The sequence below is a fragment of the Tauraco erythrolophus genome, chromosome 16 (genome assembly GCF_009769465.1).
Source record: "Tauraco erythrolophus isolate bTauEry1 chromosome 16, bTauEry1.pri, whole genome shotgun sequence".
Classification (NCBI taxonomy): domain Eukaryota; kingdom Metazoa; phylum Chordata; class Aves; order Musophagiformes; family Musophagidae; genus Tauraco; species Tauraco erythrolophus.
In genome coordinates, this window is record NC_141480.1 from 19,011,691 (window position 1) to 19,030,091 (window position 18,401).

At 44.5% G+C, this 18,401-nt stretch overlaps 1 protein-coding gene across 1 annotated transcript in view; it reads left to right on the forward strand.

Moving 5' to 3' along the window:
- Positions 1-18,401, forward strand: part of CTNNA1 (catenin alpha 1) — a 123,558-nt gene that overhangs the window by 23,279 nt on the left and 81,878 nt on the right. The window contains exons 4-7 of the mRNA XM_086621746.1: positions 3,228-3,394; positions 4,181-4,300; positions 6,316-6,582; positions 9,240-9,443. Of these exons, the coding sequence (XP_086477872.1) occupies positions 3,228-3,394; positions 4,181-4,300; positions 6,316-6,582; positions 9,240-9,443 (758 nt within the window). The remainder of the gene's footprint in view (positions 1-3,227; positions 3,395-4,180; positions 4,301-6,315; positions 6,583-9,239; positions 9,444-18,401) is intronic.

The following is an 18,401-nucleotide window of genomic DNA, read 5'->3' on the forward strand; positions in this document are numbered from 1 at the left end:
GTCTGAAAGTGCTGCCAGGCCCTGTGGGCATGGTGGGAATGAGACTAGAAAATGGTAATTTCCTTTTGATGGACTAAAATCTGACTATTTCTGCAATGGGCTTTGTTCCATTAGATTTAATTGAATTCTTAGTGCTTTATTGACAAGATCATGGTATGGCCACCACTGCCGCCTCTTTTCCTGACTCCGTTTTATTATCTTTCCCCTGTAATATCTAGTGAAAATCTAAGGTTATATTGGAAAAACAGATTACTCATGTAAGAATTCATACCAGCTGTATAATCCGAGTCTCATAGTCTGACTCTGCTGCAGTGTATTTCTTTTAACTCTTGCAATCCTGCTTTCCATCTTGCTGTGTTAACTCTGGTTCAAATTTGGAAATGCGAAGATGATGCCGGATCCAAATTGAGCTACTAATGCTAACGCATAATGCAGTAACTGCGTACTTAGGCTGAGGCAGAGTTCCCTCTTACCCTTTGTATCTAGCTAAAATAACTACCCTGTGTTGCTTTTTCTTTGTAAAAGAAGTCTGAAAGCCAGCTTTCTTTAATTTGCAGAAAAATATATCTATGCAACAACTTTAAATATAATCTTCCTTTAATTCTGGGAAGCTGGTTATCTTTTGACACCCTGACAAGCTGTTTGAAACTCACTAAATCTTTTCAAGCCTCTCCTTAAAATAAAAAGGAATAACATTTTATTTCAAGACTGGCTTGTAAGGTGGCAATTTGAGATGGGTAGAGGATAATTTTGGTTTTTAACTTTGTTAGCAATTTCTGAGATTCAGATGAAGTGAGTGGCCACCTCTCTGAGTTGTTTTAAATAGGAAATAAGTAAAGGCAACGCTCCTCTCTTTTGGGAGTTGGAAATGTGGGGATTTTACACATAAGTAAATTAGGGAGGAAGTATTTGTAGAGAATATTGGTTCTGACGTATATCCTTAAATCCTGAGATTGTTAATGGATTTCATACTTCTGGTGGTGACATTACGTTCACTATTATGAGCTTCTTGAGAAGGAATAAGGAAACGGTCACATCGTCTGCGCAGGGGGTTTATAATCTCATTGCAGTTTCTCATCACTAGAGATACATCGTCTTTCACCCATCTGGAAATCTGAGGCTCTTCACACTTGTTAAAATAATGAGTTGTGTTCCTCAAAAAGTGGGGTGAGAGAGAGCTGTATTTTGATATTTATAGCTGGTCTGTACTTGGACAGGAGCTTTTTTCACATGTCACAGTACTGAAGTGGAATATTCTTTATCTTAAAATGTTGTATGCCACTCTTTGTCGTATTATTTAAGATGATGGAAGGGTGTTACATAGGAGGGAGCATTTGAAGAAAATGGAGTATCTTGATGAAGTTGCTTGGACAAGCTGGCAGCTGTTTGGGCTGTATTTAGCGATGAAGGTGTAGAGTGCTTGGGTGCCAGAAACCCTTCCAGGGCGAGGTTTTAACTGCTTAATGGTAAATGCGTGATGGCTAACCCCAGATTCCCCAGTCGCAGGTGTTTTTGAGTAGTTAAAATAGTAGCTTAGGAAAAAAAAAGTGGTGAAAATAAAATGGAAATGCTTCCCATAGTGGGGACGCGTGGCACTGGCTGCCTAGCTGTGGGAGCGGGCGAGCTGTCGGCAGGATGACGCTGCTGCATCTTCTCCAGATTTCAGTGCAGATCTTGCCCAGCCCCACTCGGCAGTGAGCTCAATGGGAGGCACTGTCAGTTTTCACTTGTGAAGCACTATTTGAGGTTCTTTCCTTATCTGAGATGTGCTGTTTTTCTTTTGGCCTTTGGCCATGCGGACGGGTTTTTGTACAGGTTTGGGGAGCCTCTGACACAGCAGTTAGTTATAGCACAGTTCTGCGTTCTGGTCATCTCCAGCTGCCTGCAGATCTTTGGTGCTGAGCACCTCGTGTTTGCTAAACTAAATCCTAGCTGTTCACCAAGTGTGTCTGAAACGCAAAGAGATCTAGGAATAATAATGTGGTTTTCAAAACTTGCTGCTGTGCAGGAACTGTGGTACTGGAAGCAAAATCCTGCCTCAGAAAGAGAAGGGAGGACATCCAAAATTTGCTCCTCTTGACTATAGGCAGACATTACTTTTCTGCTTTCCGAATGCCTTCTGGAGAAATTTCTCTAGCTGTGTAAAGTGGCCTTTGCTTTTCATAGTTAACCAATCGCATTGTTACCATCTGAAACCCAAATTCTTTCCTCCTGCACCAGATGCAGCCCCACAGGCTATGAAATGTTGAAGCGTTTCACTAAGCGGTGCCTGGCTTTGAATGCAAACCAGGACACATCCAGCCAGGTCGTCGCTCCGAGTTGTTTACAGTCCCATGAGCTGTGGCATTTCCTTGTGTGTTTCCAGTACTTTCTGCTCAACTCCTACACCACACAAATCAAAGCTTTTGCTTAAGCTTTGAAAGCATTGTAGTTGGGGAAATAAGTGCTGTCCTGCACGTAATAGCGAAGGCATGCTGAATTTACCTCTCCAGAGGATTCTGGCGTATTAAAACACCTGTACAACTGGAAATAAGGAGCAAAGCGTTACTTCCCAGCCCTTCCTCCCTGCGCAAGCCCCTCTACCCTCACACCGTGTGGTAATGGTACTTAGAGGGGAGCTACCCGCAGCCTTAATTGCTGGCTGTATTTCAGCAAACCCATTTGGTTTTCAGAACTTAGATTGGCTTGTCCAGGAGTCCTTACAGCCCCTTAAGAAATGCCGCTTGACTTGAGCGGGTCCAGAGGAGGCCACGAAGATGATCTGAGGGCTGGAGCACCTCTGCTATGGAGACAGGCTGAGAGAGTTGAGGCTGTTCAGCCTGGAGAAGAGAAGGCTCCGGGGTGATCTTATTGCAGCCTTCCAGTACCTAAAGGGGACCTACAGGAAAGCTGGAGAGGGACTTCTTACAAGGGCGTATAGTGACAAGACAAGGCGCAATGGCTTTAAACTGAAAGAGGAGAGATTTAGATTAGATCTAAGGAAGAAATTTTTCACTGTGAGGGTGGTGAGGCACTGGCACAGGTTGCTCAGGGAAGTTGTGGCTGCCCCATCCCTGGAAGTGTTCAAGGTCAGGTTGGATGAGGCTTTGGGCAACCTGGTGTAGTGGAAGGTGTCCCTGCCCGTGGCAGGGTGGTTGGAACTAGATGATCTTTGAGGTCCCTTCCAACCCAAACCATTCTATGATTCTGTGATGTTACATGTCAGCCCACCTTCTCCCCTCGTGCAGGTGACTTGATGAAGAGCGCTTCGGGGGAGTTCGCAGACGACCCCTGCTCCTCGGTGAAACGAGGGAACATGGTCCGAGCGGCACGCGCCCTCCTCTCCGCCGTTACTCGGCTGCTGATTTTGGCCGACATGGCAGATGTCTACAAGCTGCTCGTTCAACTCAAAGTAGTAAGTGTGGTCGTTTGCTGCGGTTCACTCGCCGTGCCTGGCATGCCAGGCGTGCTCTGGCGGGGGCTTTGTCTCATGCGTGGGTGCTGACCCCGGTAAGCGCACTGTCAGCAGCTCGCTTCTGGAGCAGGGAGGTTTTCAGGGGTTTTCCTCTGAGCAAAATGTGTGCAGTGGATGTCTGTCACTTGTTTTTACGCTCGTTGTCAGTAGCTTCTGACATTGTGTTGTGCTCTGTTCTGAACTTTTAGAACTGAAACTAAATGCACTGTGGCCTGCAACTGCAGGCAATAACCAGCTTTTTTCATCTTAAAGAAGTAATTTGACTTTTAACAGGTACTCTCTTGTAGCTACTAGGGATGAGTAGCTTCAGAAGACTAAATAAAATGAATGTGGAATATTTGAGGAAGCCTTTTCTTCCCAGAAGCAAGAGGGTGGGTGGGTGGTTTGTAGAGAGTTTGAAATAAAATGAGATTCAATACTGGGCCTGCTTTTGCAGCAGGTCTTTGAGGACTCTCCTTGTGCCCTTCGATGGCCACTGCTGCAGCTCTGCCAGGGCCCTGGGCTCCCTCACTTTCAAATGTGTGCACTGGGCTGTCTCTGGTAGCTGGTGGCTATGAAGTAGTAGTAAAGCCTTGACTACTAGTAGCCTTTGAAGTATCTGTCTCCAAAAAATAAAAGGCGGCAGAGGGAGATTGCTTTCACTGTCGTCTATGAAGTCTGTTCTGAATTATTTCCGGAACTGTGGACTGTATTACTTGGAAAAAATATGAATATATATTCTTTTAGGTGGAAGAAGGTATCTTGAAGCTAAGAAATGCTGGCACGGAGCAGGATTTGGGTATCCAGTACAAAGCCCTCAAACCAGAGGTGGACAAGCTTAACATAATGGCAGCCAAAAGACAACAGGTACAGTGATGACAGCTCTTTCTTCTGTATATTATTTCTTCTTCTTTTTTTTCTTGAAATAAGAAAATAAGGCAGCCTAGCTGCTCTTGGACAGTACCCATTGCTGCTAATATTTTTCTTTTATTACTGACTACTTTGCGTTGCACTCCTCTGAGGTTAGGAAATTTGAGCTTGTCTGGTAAGCAGAAAGTCTCTCAGCTGTAGTGTACTGCTTCGGATGGAATTTGTTCCAGTAGCTCTTATTTCTGTTAATGCCTTAGTACCTTAATGAAACGCTGCTTCCCAGGGCTTGCACTTCCATTTTGAAGCGGTGCAGGTGTGGGTGAGGAAGAGAATTAAGATGTGCCGTGGTGCCTGGTGCGCTCCCCACTGTGTGGTTCGCACAGACCGACTGAACCCGTCTGTTTAATCAGGGAGTGAAAGTTATGGCTCGGCGAAGAATTATGACTTTTTTCCCAGAAAGCGAGTGGCGATGCTGGTTAGATTTTGCACTGAAATGCTCCTTTGAAAAGGGGTTTAAAATCCCATTTGTTATGCGTGTGTTCTGTGTTTGAATGCCTTGTGCTTAACCTTAAATTGCACGTAAAATTTGTTTTGTTCAACAGCGCTGGTGTGACTCATTCTTGTGTAGGTAAGTTTTCAAAAGAAAGCAGAGGTGTGGGCAGTCCCATTTATCAGAAATAGCATAATTCTTGTAGAGCATTTTTTACTTGTTTGTTCTGCTGATATGTACAAACCAAAACTGCCTGTGCACCTCGGACACTACTTGTTTTTTTTTTTCTCAGATTCATCTGTGAAAATAAACTGAGTACAGTCTAAAATGGATTGCCAGTTGGTTATGTATCTAAAATCTGATTGCAGTAAATGGGAGTAGGGTTGTGATGGCAATGCAATAAATGGTCTTCAACTGCTTTGTGACGGGTCGTTCCGCACTGTGGGAAGTGGTTGTATGAAATCTGTAAAAGCCTGCTTGGAGTGCCCTCCCTGCTTAGTATGTATCTTACAGAGGTCGTGTATTACTCATTTGTTTTGAAGACTCTCAGATTTTTTTTTTTTGCCCTTTCTCACTTAAGGCAGTCCTCTTCTTTATTTTCATCACCTCTTCATTAGATTTAAGAGAACTTTAAAATTACGATACTGCTAATAACTGTGTTCATTCTTTCTTTTGTAAACTCACTGCTCATGCTGGAATCAGAAGCTTTATCTAATCATAGTGCCTCTATTCCAAAACAGAGGTGATGGTGCTTTAGAGAATTGCAGCAGTGAGTGCTTGGGAAAAGACATATGGACTTGCTTGCTAATCTTAAATTAGCAGTAATTACAGTCATTGGATTAATTTCGTCTCATTGGAGATGAACAAGAAGTTGAATGAGATGATATATTTGTTCTTCCAAAATTCAGGACCCAAGTCTCTTGAGAGTAAGCTCCATCTTCTAGGTGTGATTAAAGAAAACATTCTGATATGAGTCTTGGAGTTTAAATTAAAGATCTTGCTTCTCGTGTGCAAGTGCAAGACAAGATTGCAGGGGAAGCCTCTTGTTCGTTTGATAGGTAAAAATTATCTTGCTTTTTAAGTTATCTAAAACTGTAAGTATTTTGTTTTGAGGATTTAGGTTTCTTTGTGATATTTTTTTTTTAGATACAATGCAAACTGGAAGAAAAAGGGAACAAAACATGTGCTCACAACTTCTGTGTCCTCCTGATTTACAGGTGTTACCAGCTTTAAAAATGCTGGTCCTCTACTGTGGAGAGGAGCAAAAATCCAACCTCAGATTTTGAATTGTGGAGTTGTGAATTGCCCTACAGTGGTGTGTTTTTTTTTTTTTCTTGTCTTTATGAAGCTGTTGCGTGTTTAAATCAGTCGAGCCCTTAAGAATAGATACTCAAGATAGTTAGGTTTGAGCACACTAGACACAGAGCCTGCCTGTCTTTTGAAGATGCAGGATGACAGTGTATGGATGTTAAATGTGGGGAACGTTCTCCAATACTTTTTTTTTCTTTAATTTTCCTACCAGGAGTTGAAAGATGTGGGTCACCGCGATCAGATGGCGGCAGCCAGGGGAATTCTGCAGAAGAACGTTCCCATTCTTTACACAGCGTCCCAGGCCTGCCTGCAGCACCCTGATGTGGCCGCGTACAAAGCGAACAGGGACTTGATCTACAAGCAGCTTCAGCAGGCGGTCACGGGCATCTCGAACGCCGCTCAAGCAACTGCCTCGGATGATGCTGCCCAGCAGCAGGGTGGAGGTGGAGAGCTGGCTTATGCTCTGAACAACTTTGATGTGAGTTCTGAACCCTTGGTGTAAAAAAGTAGTGGTAACTCCAGCTCTTGTGCTCGTTCACCTCTTTTACTGCCAACAGCTTGCTTTTATTTGTATGGCCCGAAAGATCATTTTCTTTGAAATATAGCAAGTCCCAGGTAAAGTAGGCTTTTCCATTTTAAGAAGTCTTTTTTCCAAACTGGGATTGATGGAATATAGAAAGTTATATATGTGGTTCTCAGTGATTGAAGGCTGTCAAGTTAAACTAGCTCTGAAATAGCAGTTAGCCTACTGCTACACCAGATGTAAGCCCTTGGTTTGTTTGAAACTGATTATTTCATAATATATTTATGTAATGTAGTCTTGTAGGTGACAGAAATGACTTATTAAAAGTGAATAATGTATTTGGAATTGCCCAAACTACCTATTGAGAGGAACATGAAGTGGGAAGTTTAATTTGATCTTTGGTTGGGAATGAAGTCGTTTTGCACTGATGTGTTGTACTGATCTGTCATAGTCTTTATCTCGTATTCAGTAAGTTCATGAGGATAGCCATGCATTTTTACTGAGAACACTTTCCTTTTGAAGCCAGGATTCTGAGTCTACCACTGATTCAGCCTCTGAATTTTAAACACGTTGGCATTAACTTACCTCTGAAACTTTATTTAATATTGCAAAGCCATCACTCAAAAGGCATTTAATACTTTGGTTTTTGCCAGATATTGCTCATCTTCTCCTTTTTGCTCTTAGCCACTCTTGTTCCTCCCCTACATTACTTTCTCTGCCATGTTTCTTTTACCAGGATAAAGTGCTCTTTGAGTTCTCCTGTGCCCGGCGTGAAGCCTTTCTCTGTGATCTCTTGGGTAACAAGAGGATGTCGTGGTCATTTGATCTTTGTGACTATGATTTTGGTTTTAAGTCTGCTTTTCTGAAACCCCATCCATCGTACATTAAGCTGCGTACACCTTAAGAGCGTGCCGCAGGTTAGCGCCAAGGGATGGCAGGTTTGCACGGGTGTGTGAGAGGGGGAGCCAGGTCCTGTAAGAGCACAAAACGCGAAGGGCTGACTTGGGTACGTAGAATCGAAGTAGTAATTCAGTTCAGGTTCATGGGTTGGCTAATCTAGCTCAACCCATTTAATGTGATTGCTGATATATGGCCATGTTTTACTACATGAACTCTCTAATATATGGCCGGAGACTTCCTGGCGTGTTGCGGTTCACGTGGAGCTTTTGAGCTCTTAGTTCCGCTTTGTGAGGCGCTAACGGCAGCAGGGCTCGCTCAGCAGGCCGGCGTCGGGGCGGGTCGTGTGCCGTAGCTTTGTCGTCTCCTTCCTGCCAAAGGAGACTGGCAAAACAAATGTGTTCAGGTTCTTGGCAGATGTTATCCCTGCACTTAATTTCCTGCTAACGTTTGAGTGTTATTGCGCTCTTGTCATAGAAGCTTCGCACGCACCCGCCCCCAAATACTCCAGTGTTTTTACTGCGATGGTGAAATATTAAATGGCTACCAGAAAATTACAAGATAATCATTATCTCTGTTTCTGATGGTGCAGTTCTGGAGCAGTAGCCTACTAACTTTGTATTATCTGCACAGTTTCAGGAGAAACGAGGAGCGTGTTGGAGAACACGTGCCATGTTTCAATCATGCTGCGAGGGCTGCGTGGTTACTCCGTGGGGAGATGAAATGCGCTGGCTGGCAGGAGAAGGAGTGGTTGTGACATTGCTGTTGAAGTTAGCTGGCGTGCAAACTGATGGCAAAAACTCCCATTTCAAACTTTGGGGCTTCTCTTGTAAAGACTTCGCAACATCCTCCCCTTCCCATAATGGGAAAAAAACCCACCCAAACCCTAAACAGACCACCAGTGGTGGTTTGAAATGGCCAAATAATTTTTCCTTAATAAATTGCAAACCTTTCTAAAACCTGAAAGCACTCACAACATGGATAAACACTACATTGCTTCTTCCTGGTGAGCTTCTCGGGGCGGTGGTATCGGTCCCCTGGAAAGCAGATACGTCAGTACTGCTGTTTCAGCCTTAAGTCTCTCAGGATGAGCTGTGCTTACTAATACTCTGTCAAGATAAACCTGTGATAGTTTTCTGCCGCGAAGAAATTGGTTTCTGAGCTGTTTGAAACATTCATGTTGATGTTTCATTTTGAGAAGTTTTGAGGATACAGTTGTATTTACCTGCATAACGGTGGAGAGAAGAAACACCGGATAATCTGGGACAACAGAGCACTACATATAGGGCTAATTCTGGATGTTTGCTTTCCTTGTTTTTGTTTGTTTGTTTTTTTCCTGATGGGATAATTATATCTGACAAGTTAACTAGTGAAGGCACGTCTGGATTGACATGTAGTTAAGAGGAGTTCTGTACTTTGAACCTTATTTGTGCTGGCACGTTTGATTTTTGCCATTCATGTAATGAGGCTTCCTGTGGCCAAGTTTTGTTGAGCTGTCAAAGCAGCACAAGAAATGACTAGCAATGTAATCTGCTGGGGAACCTTTTAGTAATTTTACAAAACTACTCATGAAAATCCTCCTCGGTGCCAAGATTGTGCGTTGCTTGCCTTTTACGCCCGATCAGGGGTTTGCTGTAAACGATTACCTTGATGACTTAACAGTAGCTTACTGCTTGATCCGATTTACTAATTTCTAAACCCTTTATTTTTACTAGAAACAAATTATTGTGGATCCATCGACCTTCAGTGAAGAACGTTTTAGGCCTTCCCTGGAAGAGCGCCTGGAGAGCATCATTAGCGGAGCAGCCCTGATGGCTGATTCATCCTGCACACGTGATGACCGACGGGAACGTATAGTTGCTGAGTGTAATGCAGTGCGACAGGCCTTGCAGGATCTGCTTTCGGAATACATGGGGAACGTGAGTATCTTCTGTTTGTTTAGTTTGTGTGCGTTTTGAACTCCGTGGGATTATCTAAAATGTGGAATCGAAGCTGCGTGTCTCGAAGTTGGTTGGTTCTGATCCTGAACAGAGTTTGAACAGCAACCAGTAGTCCTGAAAGGTTTGTCAGGAGGCAGGATCAAACATCCTTTAATCATCAATGATACTTAGTTTGAATTGATCTCTAGTCTTCCAAGCAACTATTATCACCATAAAGTGTTAACTCTTTGGCACTGTCTTTATTTTATGACTGTTAATATTGATTTGTATAGAAACTCAATAGAATTGGTCTGTTTTTCCACCTTGATTTACATAAGGTAAGTTGGGTTATGGAAAAAGTAGTACTTCTTCAATTCTGTTGAAGCTTGGAAAGTTTAACTGTCATCTTTTTAGCTAAAGGCATAGATTCTCAGAATCAAGTTAATTACTGTTGCTCCTCAGTGTGAGTAAAGGTGATGTATGAAGTTAAATATTTACTAAGAAATCCTGGGAAGAGTTTGATATAGACATTGGTCTCTGAGCAGTGCTTTTCCAGTGTTTAGGCATTTAATGTGCACACAGTATTTGAAGCCTGAGTGTTCCTACGGTTGGAGTAAGTGTCAGGTCATGCGGATGAGCTTCTGTGTTTGAGGGCATCGTGATATAATACTGGACTTCCATCCCCTCCATTGCCTCTGTGTTCTTATCCCCATGGGTTTTAGTCTGAATGGCTCTTGCGGTGTTGAGAGATGAGGCTGGGCTATCGTAAGATTTAAACTTAAATGCTGCTAAAATTGATTATTTCAGAAAAACAGTTGCAGAAATGACAGCAACGTCAGCAAGCCGCGTGGCTGGTAGCGCTGTGGCAAGTAATATTGGCTGAAGAAACGTGAATGAGATGAGACGAAGTCTGATTCATGCTTTTGTGCATGTTTGAGGCGAAACTTGGTTCGGAGAAACCTTTTTTTAGCCAGTAGAATTTGTTTAGGAGCATCGCTGTGTTATGGACCTTACCATCAAATCTCCTGGCGAAAAATGCTTGAGCACAGAGTAAAACCAGTCCAAGGGCTGCCACGTTGTGGGTTAGGGTGGTGCAATTTGGAGAGCACATGCAGTGTGTGGTAGAGAGAAAGTAAACCAAGGATTTCTGTTTACTAAAGACAAGGACAGAGTAATTGAACAAAACTGAAAGCCAAGTCGTACGTGGCCTGTGGGCTGAGCTAGGTACTTCATGTAGCCTGCCTTAATTGCTGTTGAAAGTAGCTGGCGCTCGGCGCTGACGTTCTACAGAACTTCAGAGCGCAGCTGGGAAGTGAGCCGCTAAGTTGTGCCGTTTAAAATTCCTTCCAGAGCGGGATGGTTTATGAGTATATGAGGTGTCTGTAACAATCCCTCTAGCAAACGTGCTGCGGGGTGGGGTGAAGCCCTGTCGGCGTGATTCAGAGTGAAACATTCTGAATTAAAGAAGCAAAAGAGGCAAATGCTCGGTCTTGCACGTAAGAGTTGGTGGCATTTCTCTCACTGAAAGTTGGTCAATACCTGTGTGAGATGGCAGAGCTTGGGCTTCTTTTCACAGAAACGCCGGTCCTCCTCCTCGGCTGTGTCCTGTTGTCTCTGATATGCAAGTGAAAGTGATCATGCGGAGATGGAAAGAATGTATTCCCTCTGTTATCTCTTTTAACACATTGTGAAATTAGTGGAGCGTGCTGAATTTTTTAAAGTCACTGCTACGTTATGATTGTAGCCAGTGTAGTTGGGGAAATGAGATTAGAAATTCAGTGAAATGGAGTGGAAAAAGCAATTGATAAATTATGGTGAAAATGTGGGATGGTGTGTAAAAATCCATACTGAGGGTAGGAAAAAAAAAACCACCCTCAATGATTAAGCTGAAGAATGAATAATAGTTGGGAATCTAAACAGTGAAAAAGGCTTGATGCATCTCCAGGAAGAGTAGGGACGTGCTGACTTACAGTGGTGGCAGAGGAAATGTCGTATCATGTATATGTATGATCTGCCCACCGCTGCAGCACCCCGCCGTCTCCTGTTATGCTTTCCTTCAGAGGGAGCCTGGAGAAGGAAACGGATTGGGCACTAAACCTGCTAATTGTGCGGCACTTCAGTGCATCCCAAATCCTCTCCGAGTCCTATAACAGGAGGTGTTTGTTGGCCAAGGGTAGAAATCCAGAGAGAAGACTGGGTGAGGAATACACTGGAGAAGTTGAAGCACAGGAATGTCTTGAGGCAGATTCCCTTTTAGTTTTAAAGGCCTGCTGGTTTCGTGACGTCCTCTAGCTTTTGGGTTTTCTTTCAGATCTCTGGCAATAAAAAGGCTGTTTCCTAGATAGTTTGTAACTCCAAGTTTGGTGCTTTGGACCCATAGTTTAACTGTCTCTCTGGGCCTGTCCCCAAGGGTCTGTAGGTCTGCAAGTGTTGTAGGCTGTGTTACCATGTGTGGCAGAAGTTTCTGTCTGAATAACAGTTTCCAGTAATAAACTGAATAGCAGGATCTCTTGACCCTGCTGGATCTGCTGGTGTGGTGATGAAGCCTGTGATGTTTGTTCAGTAGCTTTGTTACAGAAGTTTGTATCCCCTTTTCCTAGACTGGCGTGTGTTTTATTTCCTATCTAGCACACCGGTCTTGCCATTTTCAACGGCAACATTTCCAACTTGGTCAGACTAAATTTTGTACATCAAGGCCAGTGTCCTGTCTTGACAGTGGTCAGCAGTGGATCCCACAAGAAAGAGGACAGTAACAAGGGAGGTGTGTAGTTTTTCTTACCTAAAGTGTTCCCCAAGTGCTGGCAGCCTGCAGCTCAGATCCTTCCCGAGCTAGCATTGCTGACTGCAGTTAGGGGCTCTTCATGGACTTCCCCAGTGAATCTGTGTAGCTTTTCTGAACCCTTATAAACTTACAGCATCCATAATCTCCATTAGCAAGGAGTTCTGCTTAAATAGGTGCTGTGTGAAGAAACATCTCCTTTGGTTTTGAAGCAGAACAACCTTCTGCCTGTTCTGGTGGGTGTTCCATCTCATTTAGGAGAAGACCCTGAGCAGGTACTCCATGCTCATCCTTTCCTATGCCACTTATATTGTTTCAGAGCCACATCATGTAGGAGACTTTGGTCTTACCTTCCCCAGAATGACATGTCCTGGTTTTATTAGGTGCTTGTCATAAACAAGGTATTCAACACCTCCTCTCAGCTTTGGCAGTGTTACCAAGCAGTGTGGTGGATTAGGATGGCATTCATAGACTAAATCAGTGAAATGCCTGTGCTCGTCTGCATTTGGCAGAAGTTTGCATCAGCTGATTTTAGCCTAGTCCCGTGGACCGGGTGCTAGTTAGTGTTTGGTGTTGTAGTGGCTGTCTCCTTGTTTAGACTCACTCAAAGAATTCAGCTTCTGTGGCCCAAGAAGGCTCTGAGATGAGACTCGCGGTGTGTCAGGCGGCAGTGGTTGAGAGGTGAGTTTCAAAAGTGTGCTTCAGATCTGAGCCAAAACGCTGGTGGAGTCACGTTCTGCGACCACCTCCTGCGCCTTGTCTGCATCTTCAGATTCCCTTGGAGATTTGGGGAGCAGAACTGCATCTGCCCTTCAGGATTCCGGCAGTGTCATGGGATCTTCTGGTTTTGTTCTTTAGTCCTGTGCTGACAATGCCTAGTGCTTGAGTTGTTTGATAGCTGCTGAACCCTGAGGTGGTATCTGGATGAACTGGGCTACCATCAAGATTTAGCTCCTGAGTGTCAGTGGTAGGAATCTGTGTCTGTGAATGTGAAGTTAGATGGTCTTTCCCTTGTGCATCACTTATTACCTATGTCCACTGACCTTCATCTGCCATTTTATCACCCCAGGCTCTTGGTTTATAAGCCGTGTTCCTTAAAATGCCAGCTGTTCATCCCTTAATTGTAGTGTCTTTAGCTTCTTCCGTTCATCTTCTACGCCGCCTAGGGAGAGCTGGCTTCCATTATGGCTTTTGCTCACTTCTTACAATTCCAGCAGAAAATAGTTTTGCTTTTTAAACTTGCATTGCAGATCCCTCCTGGATTGAAATAGCAAACACAAATGGCTATATGCCTTTCAGTTTTATTACTTGGAGTAAGCGTGATTCTTATGGCTTGTGCTGAATGGCAGAGCAAGAGTGGGAAGGCCTAAAAAATTCATCATTGATTCTGACTAGTGTTGCAAAAGCAGAGTAGTCCAAGATCTTGGATCTGGGATCAACTGCCTGGAATGCAATTTATTGGCCACATCGGTTGTACCTAAGTTTGTAATATAACTAATTGATGGCAAGAGCCAGATCTTTGTGTGATCTGTTGCAGTCGGGCGTTCTTGGTGTGTATTTTATTCATTAAATGAAAACACTTCAAACCATATTTGAGTTTAGTTGGACATTGATACCAGACTTAGGCAGGAGAAGAGGACGGAGCAAAGCACCTACTTGAATGATGCTCGAGATTAATGGTACGCCAACAAAGAAGTTAGCAAGAAAGCTGGGATCTTGAGTGCAGCAATGTAACAAAATACAACAGAAACAATCTTTTGTGTCTACCTCCATAATGTTGTGTGGGTAGACATTGGCTGGGAGCCCAAATGAAAAACATGAATCAATGTTTTGGGTTTTTTTTGACACTACTACCAATTTATCCCAGTACTGCTTTTGCACTAGCAGCTGGTAGGAGACCTCTCCCAGTGTAGAGAGCATGTACAATTCTTATCAACGTCTGTGCTTTTCCGTACTGTTCTAGTCAACCCTGCCTCAAACTTATACGTGTGGTTTTCATTGTGGTTACTTATCTAAACTACTTAAAGTGAATGCATAAAAAAAAGAACAGTGGGCTGATAGAGCTGAAATATTTCCGTGTTTCTGAGAAGCTGCTATGTGGAATGGAGAGGTAAGAAAATGTGTCTGCAGCCACCAAAAATCCATGAGCTTTAAGTCATGGCAGGGTAGGTGCTCTGTGCTGTGACTCTCTATGGATGGTGTTAATGCAGAACTTGGGCAGCTTGCCTTGATTTCAGCTGCTATGTTAAATGAGGTAGACATAGGAGGCCGTGGGTTTTGAGGTTGGGGTTTTGAAGTTGGGCTTCAGTGGGTTAGAAAGCGCAGGCCATCCGCTGGAAACAGCCAGAAGTTTCCAGTCTCCTCTCGGTTTGACTGCGCTGAACTTGCAGAGGACATCAGTTATCCGATAGACTTGTAAGAGTGGAAATAAAAACTTCCTTAAGCTTTTGACAGTCCATCTTTATTGCTGGATGCAAGTACCCTGAGGGATGGGGACAGGTCGCTTCTTTTCATCGTCTCTGTTTTAGAGCCCTTCAGCAGCAGCCATCAGAGGTGTCCAGTTCTGGTCAGAAACGTGCAGAGAACTCTCATTTTAAGTCTATTCTGTGCCCCATCAATTCCTAACGTGTGTAGCAACCCTTTCATACGCACACTGGAAACTCAGACATGTACTAGCATAAACTTTGTCAGAAATTCTAATTTGGTCAGCTTGGAATGCGGACCTAGAGCCCCATTGTGTACAACATGCTCCTGTACAATAAAATCCCGTGTTACTACATTTGGAAACGATAAATCATGTTACATAAAGTAGCTTGACAGGTCCTATTTCAATGGGAATTTTAATGCATTCATATTAACATTCTGTCTGTGTCCTTGACTGTCTGGATTGCATTAGAGGTGCTGGGCAGCAAATGGAGAAAAACCAGTGGGAGTTGGTTTCAGAGCAGGCGTTCCAGGCACAGAGTATTTCAGCTGATTTCTTGCCCCTCCCCCCCCAGTTTCCATCTTCTGTTTGGCCCCAACTGGTTGAGTACCATCACTGAGTGTGTTTTGGGGTGAGGGTTGTATTTCTTCTGGTGTTAGATTTTTTAATCTAATTTACAGTCGTGTGGCACAACTTGAAGGTAAGTGAGGTGTTGGAACCCCACCCAGGTCACTGCACTACACTGCCTAGTAGGAGCTCTTGCGTGCTGGCCAATGTGGTTTGGCTCTCAGGATATCTGAAGTAGGTCTCAACACTTCTGGTTTTAGACTTGGTGGTCTCATAACTTGCTAAATGCTTGTTTTGCACCCTGTTTTTGTGTTAGGTGCGCTTGCAGAAATATACTGCTCCAAACAAGTACAGTTTCCTTGATCTTAATTGCACGATTTTGCTTTTCTTCCCTAAGCTGCTTCGAGCATCAGAGATGCTTGAAAATGAATGGGCGAGTGTTGTGGTGTAGCCCCAGCCAGCAACTAAGCACCATGTGGCCACTTGTTCGCTCCTCCCCATCCGGTGGGATGAGGAGGAGAAAACAGAACAAAAGGCTCAAGAGTTGAGACAAGGACAGAGAGGGATCACCATCAATTATGGTCATGGGCAAAGCAGACTCAGCTTGGGGGGAAAAAGGATCAATTTATTTTGTTGTCAGTCACATCAGAGAGGATAATGAGAAACAAAGCCAGATCTTAAAAAACACCTTCCCCCCACCCCTCCCTTCTTCCCGGCTCTACCTCCTTCCCACAGCGGTTCAGGGGGACGGGGAGTGGGGGCTGTGGTCAGTTCATCACACACTGTTTCTGCTGCTCCTTCCTCCTCAGGGGAGAACTCCTCACACTCTTCCCCTGCTCCAAGGTGGGGTCGCTCCCACAGGAGACAGTTCTTCATGAACTTCTCTGATGTGAGCCCTTCCTACGGACTGCAGCTCTTCATGAGCTGCTCCAGTATGGGTCCATCCTGTGGCGCGCAGTCCTTCATCAACAGTCTGCTCCAGCCCAGGCTTCCTACGGGGTCACAGCCTCCTTTGGGCATCCACCCAATCCGGCATGGGGTCCTCCACGAGCTGCGGTTGCGTCTCTGCTCCATCGTGGACCTCCATGGGCTGCAAGGGCACAGCCTGCTTCGCCATGGGCTGCAGGGGAATCCCTGCTCTGGTACCTGGAGCACTTCCTCCCTCTCCTTCTTCTCCGACCTTGGTGTCTGCAGGGTTGTTTCCCTCTCATCCTTCTGCTCTCTCCACTGCAGATTCCCCAGCAGGACTTTTTTTCCCTCCCCTTCTTAACTGTGTTATCCCAGAGGAGCTACCACTGTCGCTGATGGGCTCAGCCTTGGCCAGAGGTGGATCCGACTTGGATCTGGGGAAGCTTCTAGCAGCTTCTCTCAGGAGCCACCCTGCAGCCCCTGCCACACAAACCCACCACCAGAAGAAAGCACCGAGCTTATCTAGTCAGTATCTTTTGGGAGAAATGGTTTTGTCTGCACAGCTACTAGTGAAGGGTATTTCTACTCCTGACACGCTTGTGATTACAGAGTGGAGATATGATTTCATTATTAATTTGCCTATTAATAACGTTGATCCACGGCTTTGTATTCCCATCAAGGATCCAAGCTTGGAAAGGAATATGTGTGAATTTTCACTTGACTCTCAAACCCTTTTCCAGCAAGTCTCCCTATATTTGAAAGGGCCCTCGCATTGCCCGTGTAATGGAAGCAGCTGTTTCTGTGGAAATAGACATGAGTTCAAATGGCAGGCTGATCCATATTTATGATAAAGATGCTGATAAAAATTCTGCCTTGAGATAATCTCCACTTTCTTTGTTAATATTGTTTCTGTCAGTTTAAGATGCTTGAGTGCTGACGTGATGGACATGGCTTGAAAGCCTGGATGGATTTTCCTGTCATGGACTTGGCTGTTTGGTAAAGAGCGCTGTGCTGTTACGCTGGGCACTAATTTCCATAGACATTATCCGTTAGACAAAGATGCTGCTTTTAAAACCAAAACATTTCTGAAGTGACGCAGTTTTCAAGTTTGATGCTTACAGGCTGACATAGAGTAAATAGTTTGGCATACTTGGAGTGAAGCCTGATGAAGATGATGAGGATTTCACACTGCATCAGTTGGGAATTTTCAGCCACAGAAAGCTTCCAGGTTGCTTGCCCACCATCATCGTGGTTTGGGACTTAGCATGGGCTATGTTTTCAGAACTCTTATTTCTTAGGTAGCAATACAAGGGCCTATGGAAATAAACAGCAGCCAGCTCCTGCAAAGCTTTATCAACCTTGTGAGCTTTGGGTTTCAAAGCTCTTCAGAGCTGCCTGTCATGCCAGCAGTTACTCTGAGCCCATCCTGATGGGCGTGTGGAATTGCTGGTTTGGAGATCCCAAACAACCCCTGCGATGAAGGTGCTCAGTCTCAGAGGGGAGGGCGGGCAGCACATCTGGACTCCAGTTGTTTGACGTCAGTGCAGCCAGCCTCTGCTGAGGCTACCCCTTCATTTGTGCAGGTGGCACAGCTTTGAGTCCCAAACGCTTTTTCAGGTCCATGGCAGCAAGAATGCATTTCTTAAAAAGCACACAGCTGGCACAGTGCCTGCTTACCGAAACCCAACAAAGCCCAACGCTCGCACCCAAAGTCTAGTCCTAGCACAAGCTTAGCCATCCGTTGAAATCTTCAATCACCGCTCTTCTCCATCCGCTACCTTCAGCCTTTGCTGCCTGTTTGGCACCAAATTGCTGGTAACAACTCTTAAAATCGCAGAGACTGGGCAGTAGCTGGGACTTAGTCTAAACAGTCTCGTGGAGCAGTGCTCAACCCTGCAGTCTTGCCATGCTGTTCAGCACTTTTGCTGTAGACTCTTAATGTATGTAAAGGAAGGAAAGCTGCTGCTCTCACTTGCAATGCTTACTCCATTCTTCTGTGCCGCAGAATTGAGGTCTAATGCTATCTCTAAACTTGAGAATTGAGTCCTGTGGACACCTTGGGGTAGTGAAGGCTTCCGTCCTACCTGATCCCTCCTTCCCTACCCCACCCCTTTAGATTTGTGTTGGTGAAACGTGTTTTTCCTTTCTTGTTAGACATATGTCTAATCTCCAGTGTTAACACATACCTAATAATCACACATCTTCTAATATTACATTATAAATCCAGGCCTTCCTTCATCTAATGTTGATCAAATAACATTTAAGACTGGTGGAAGGA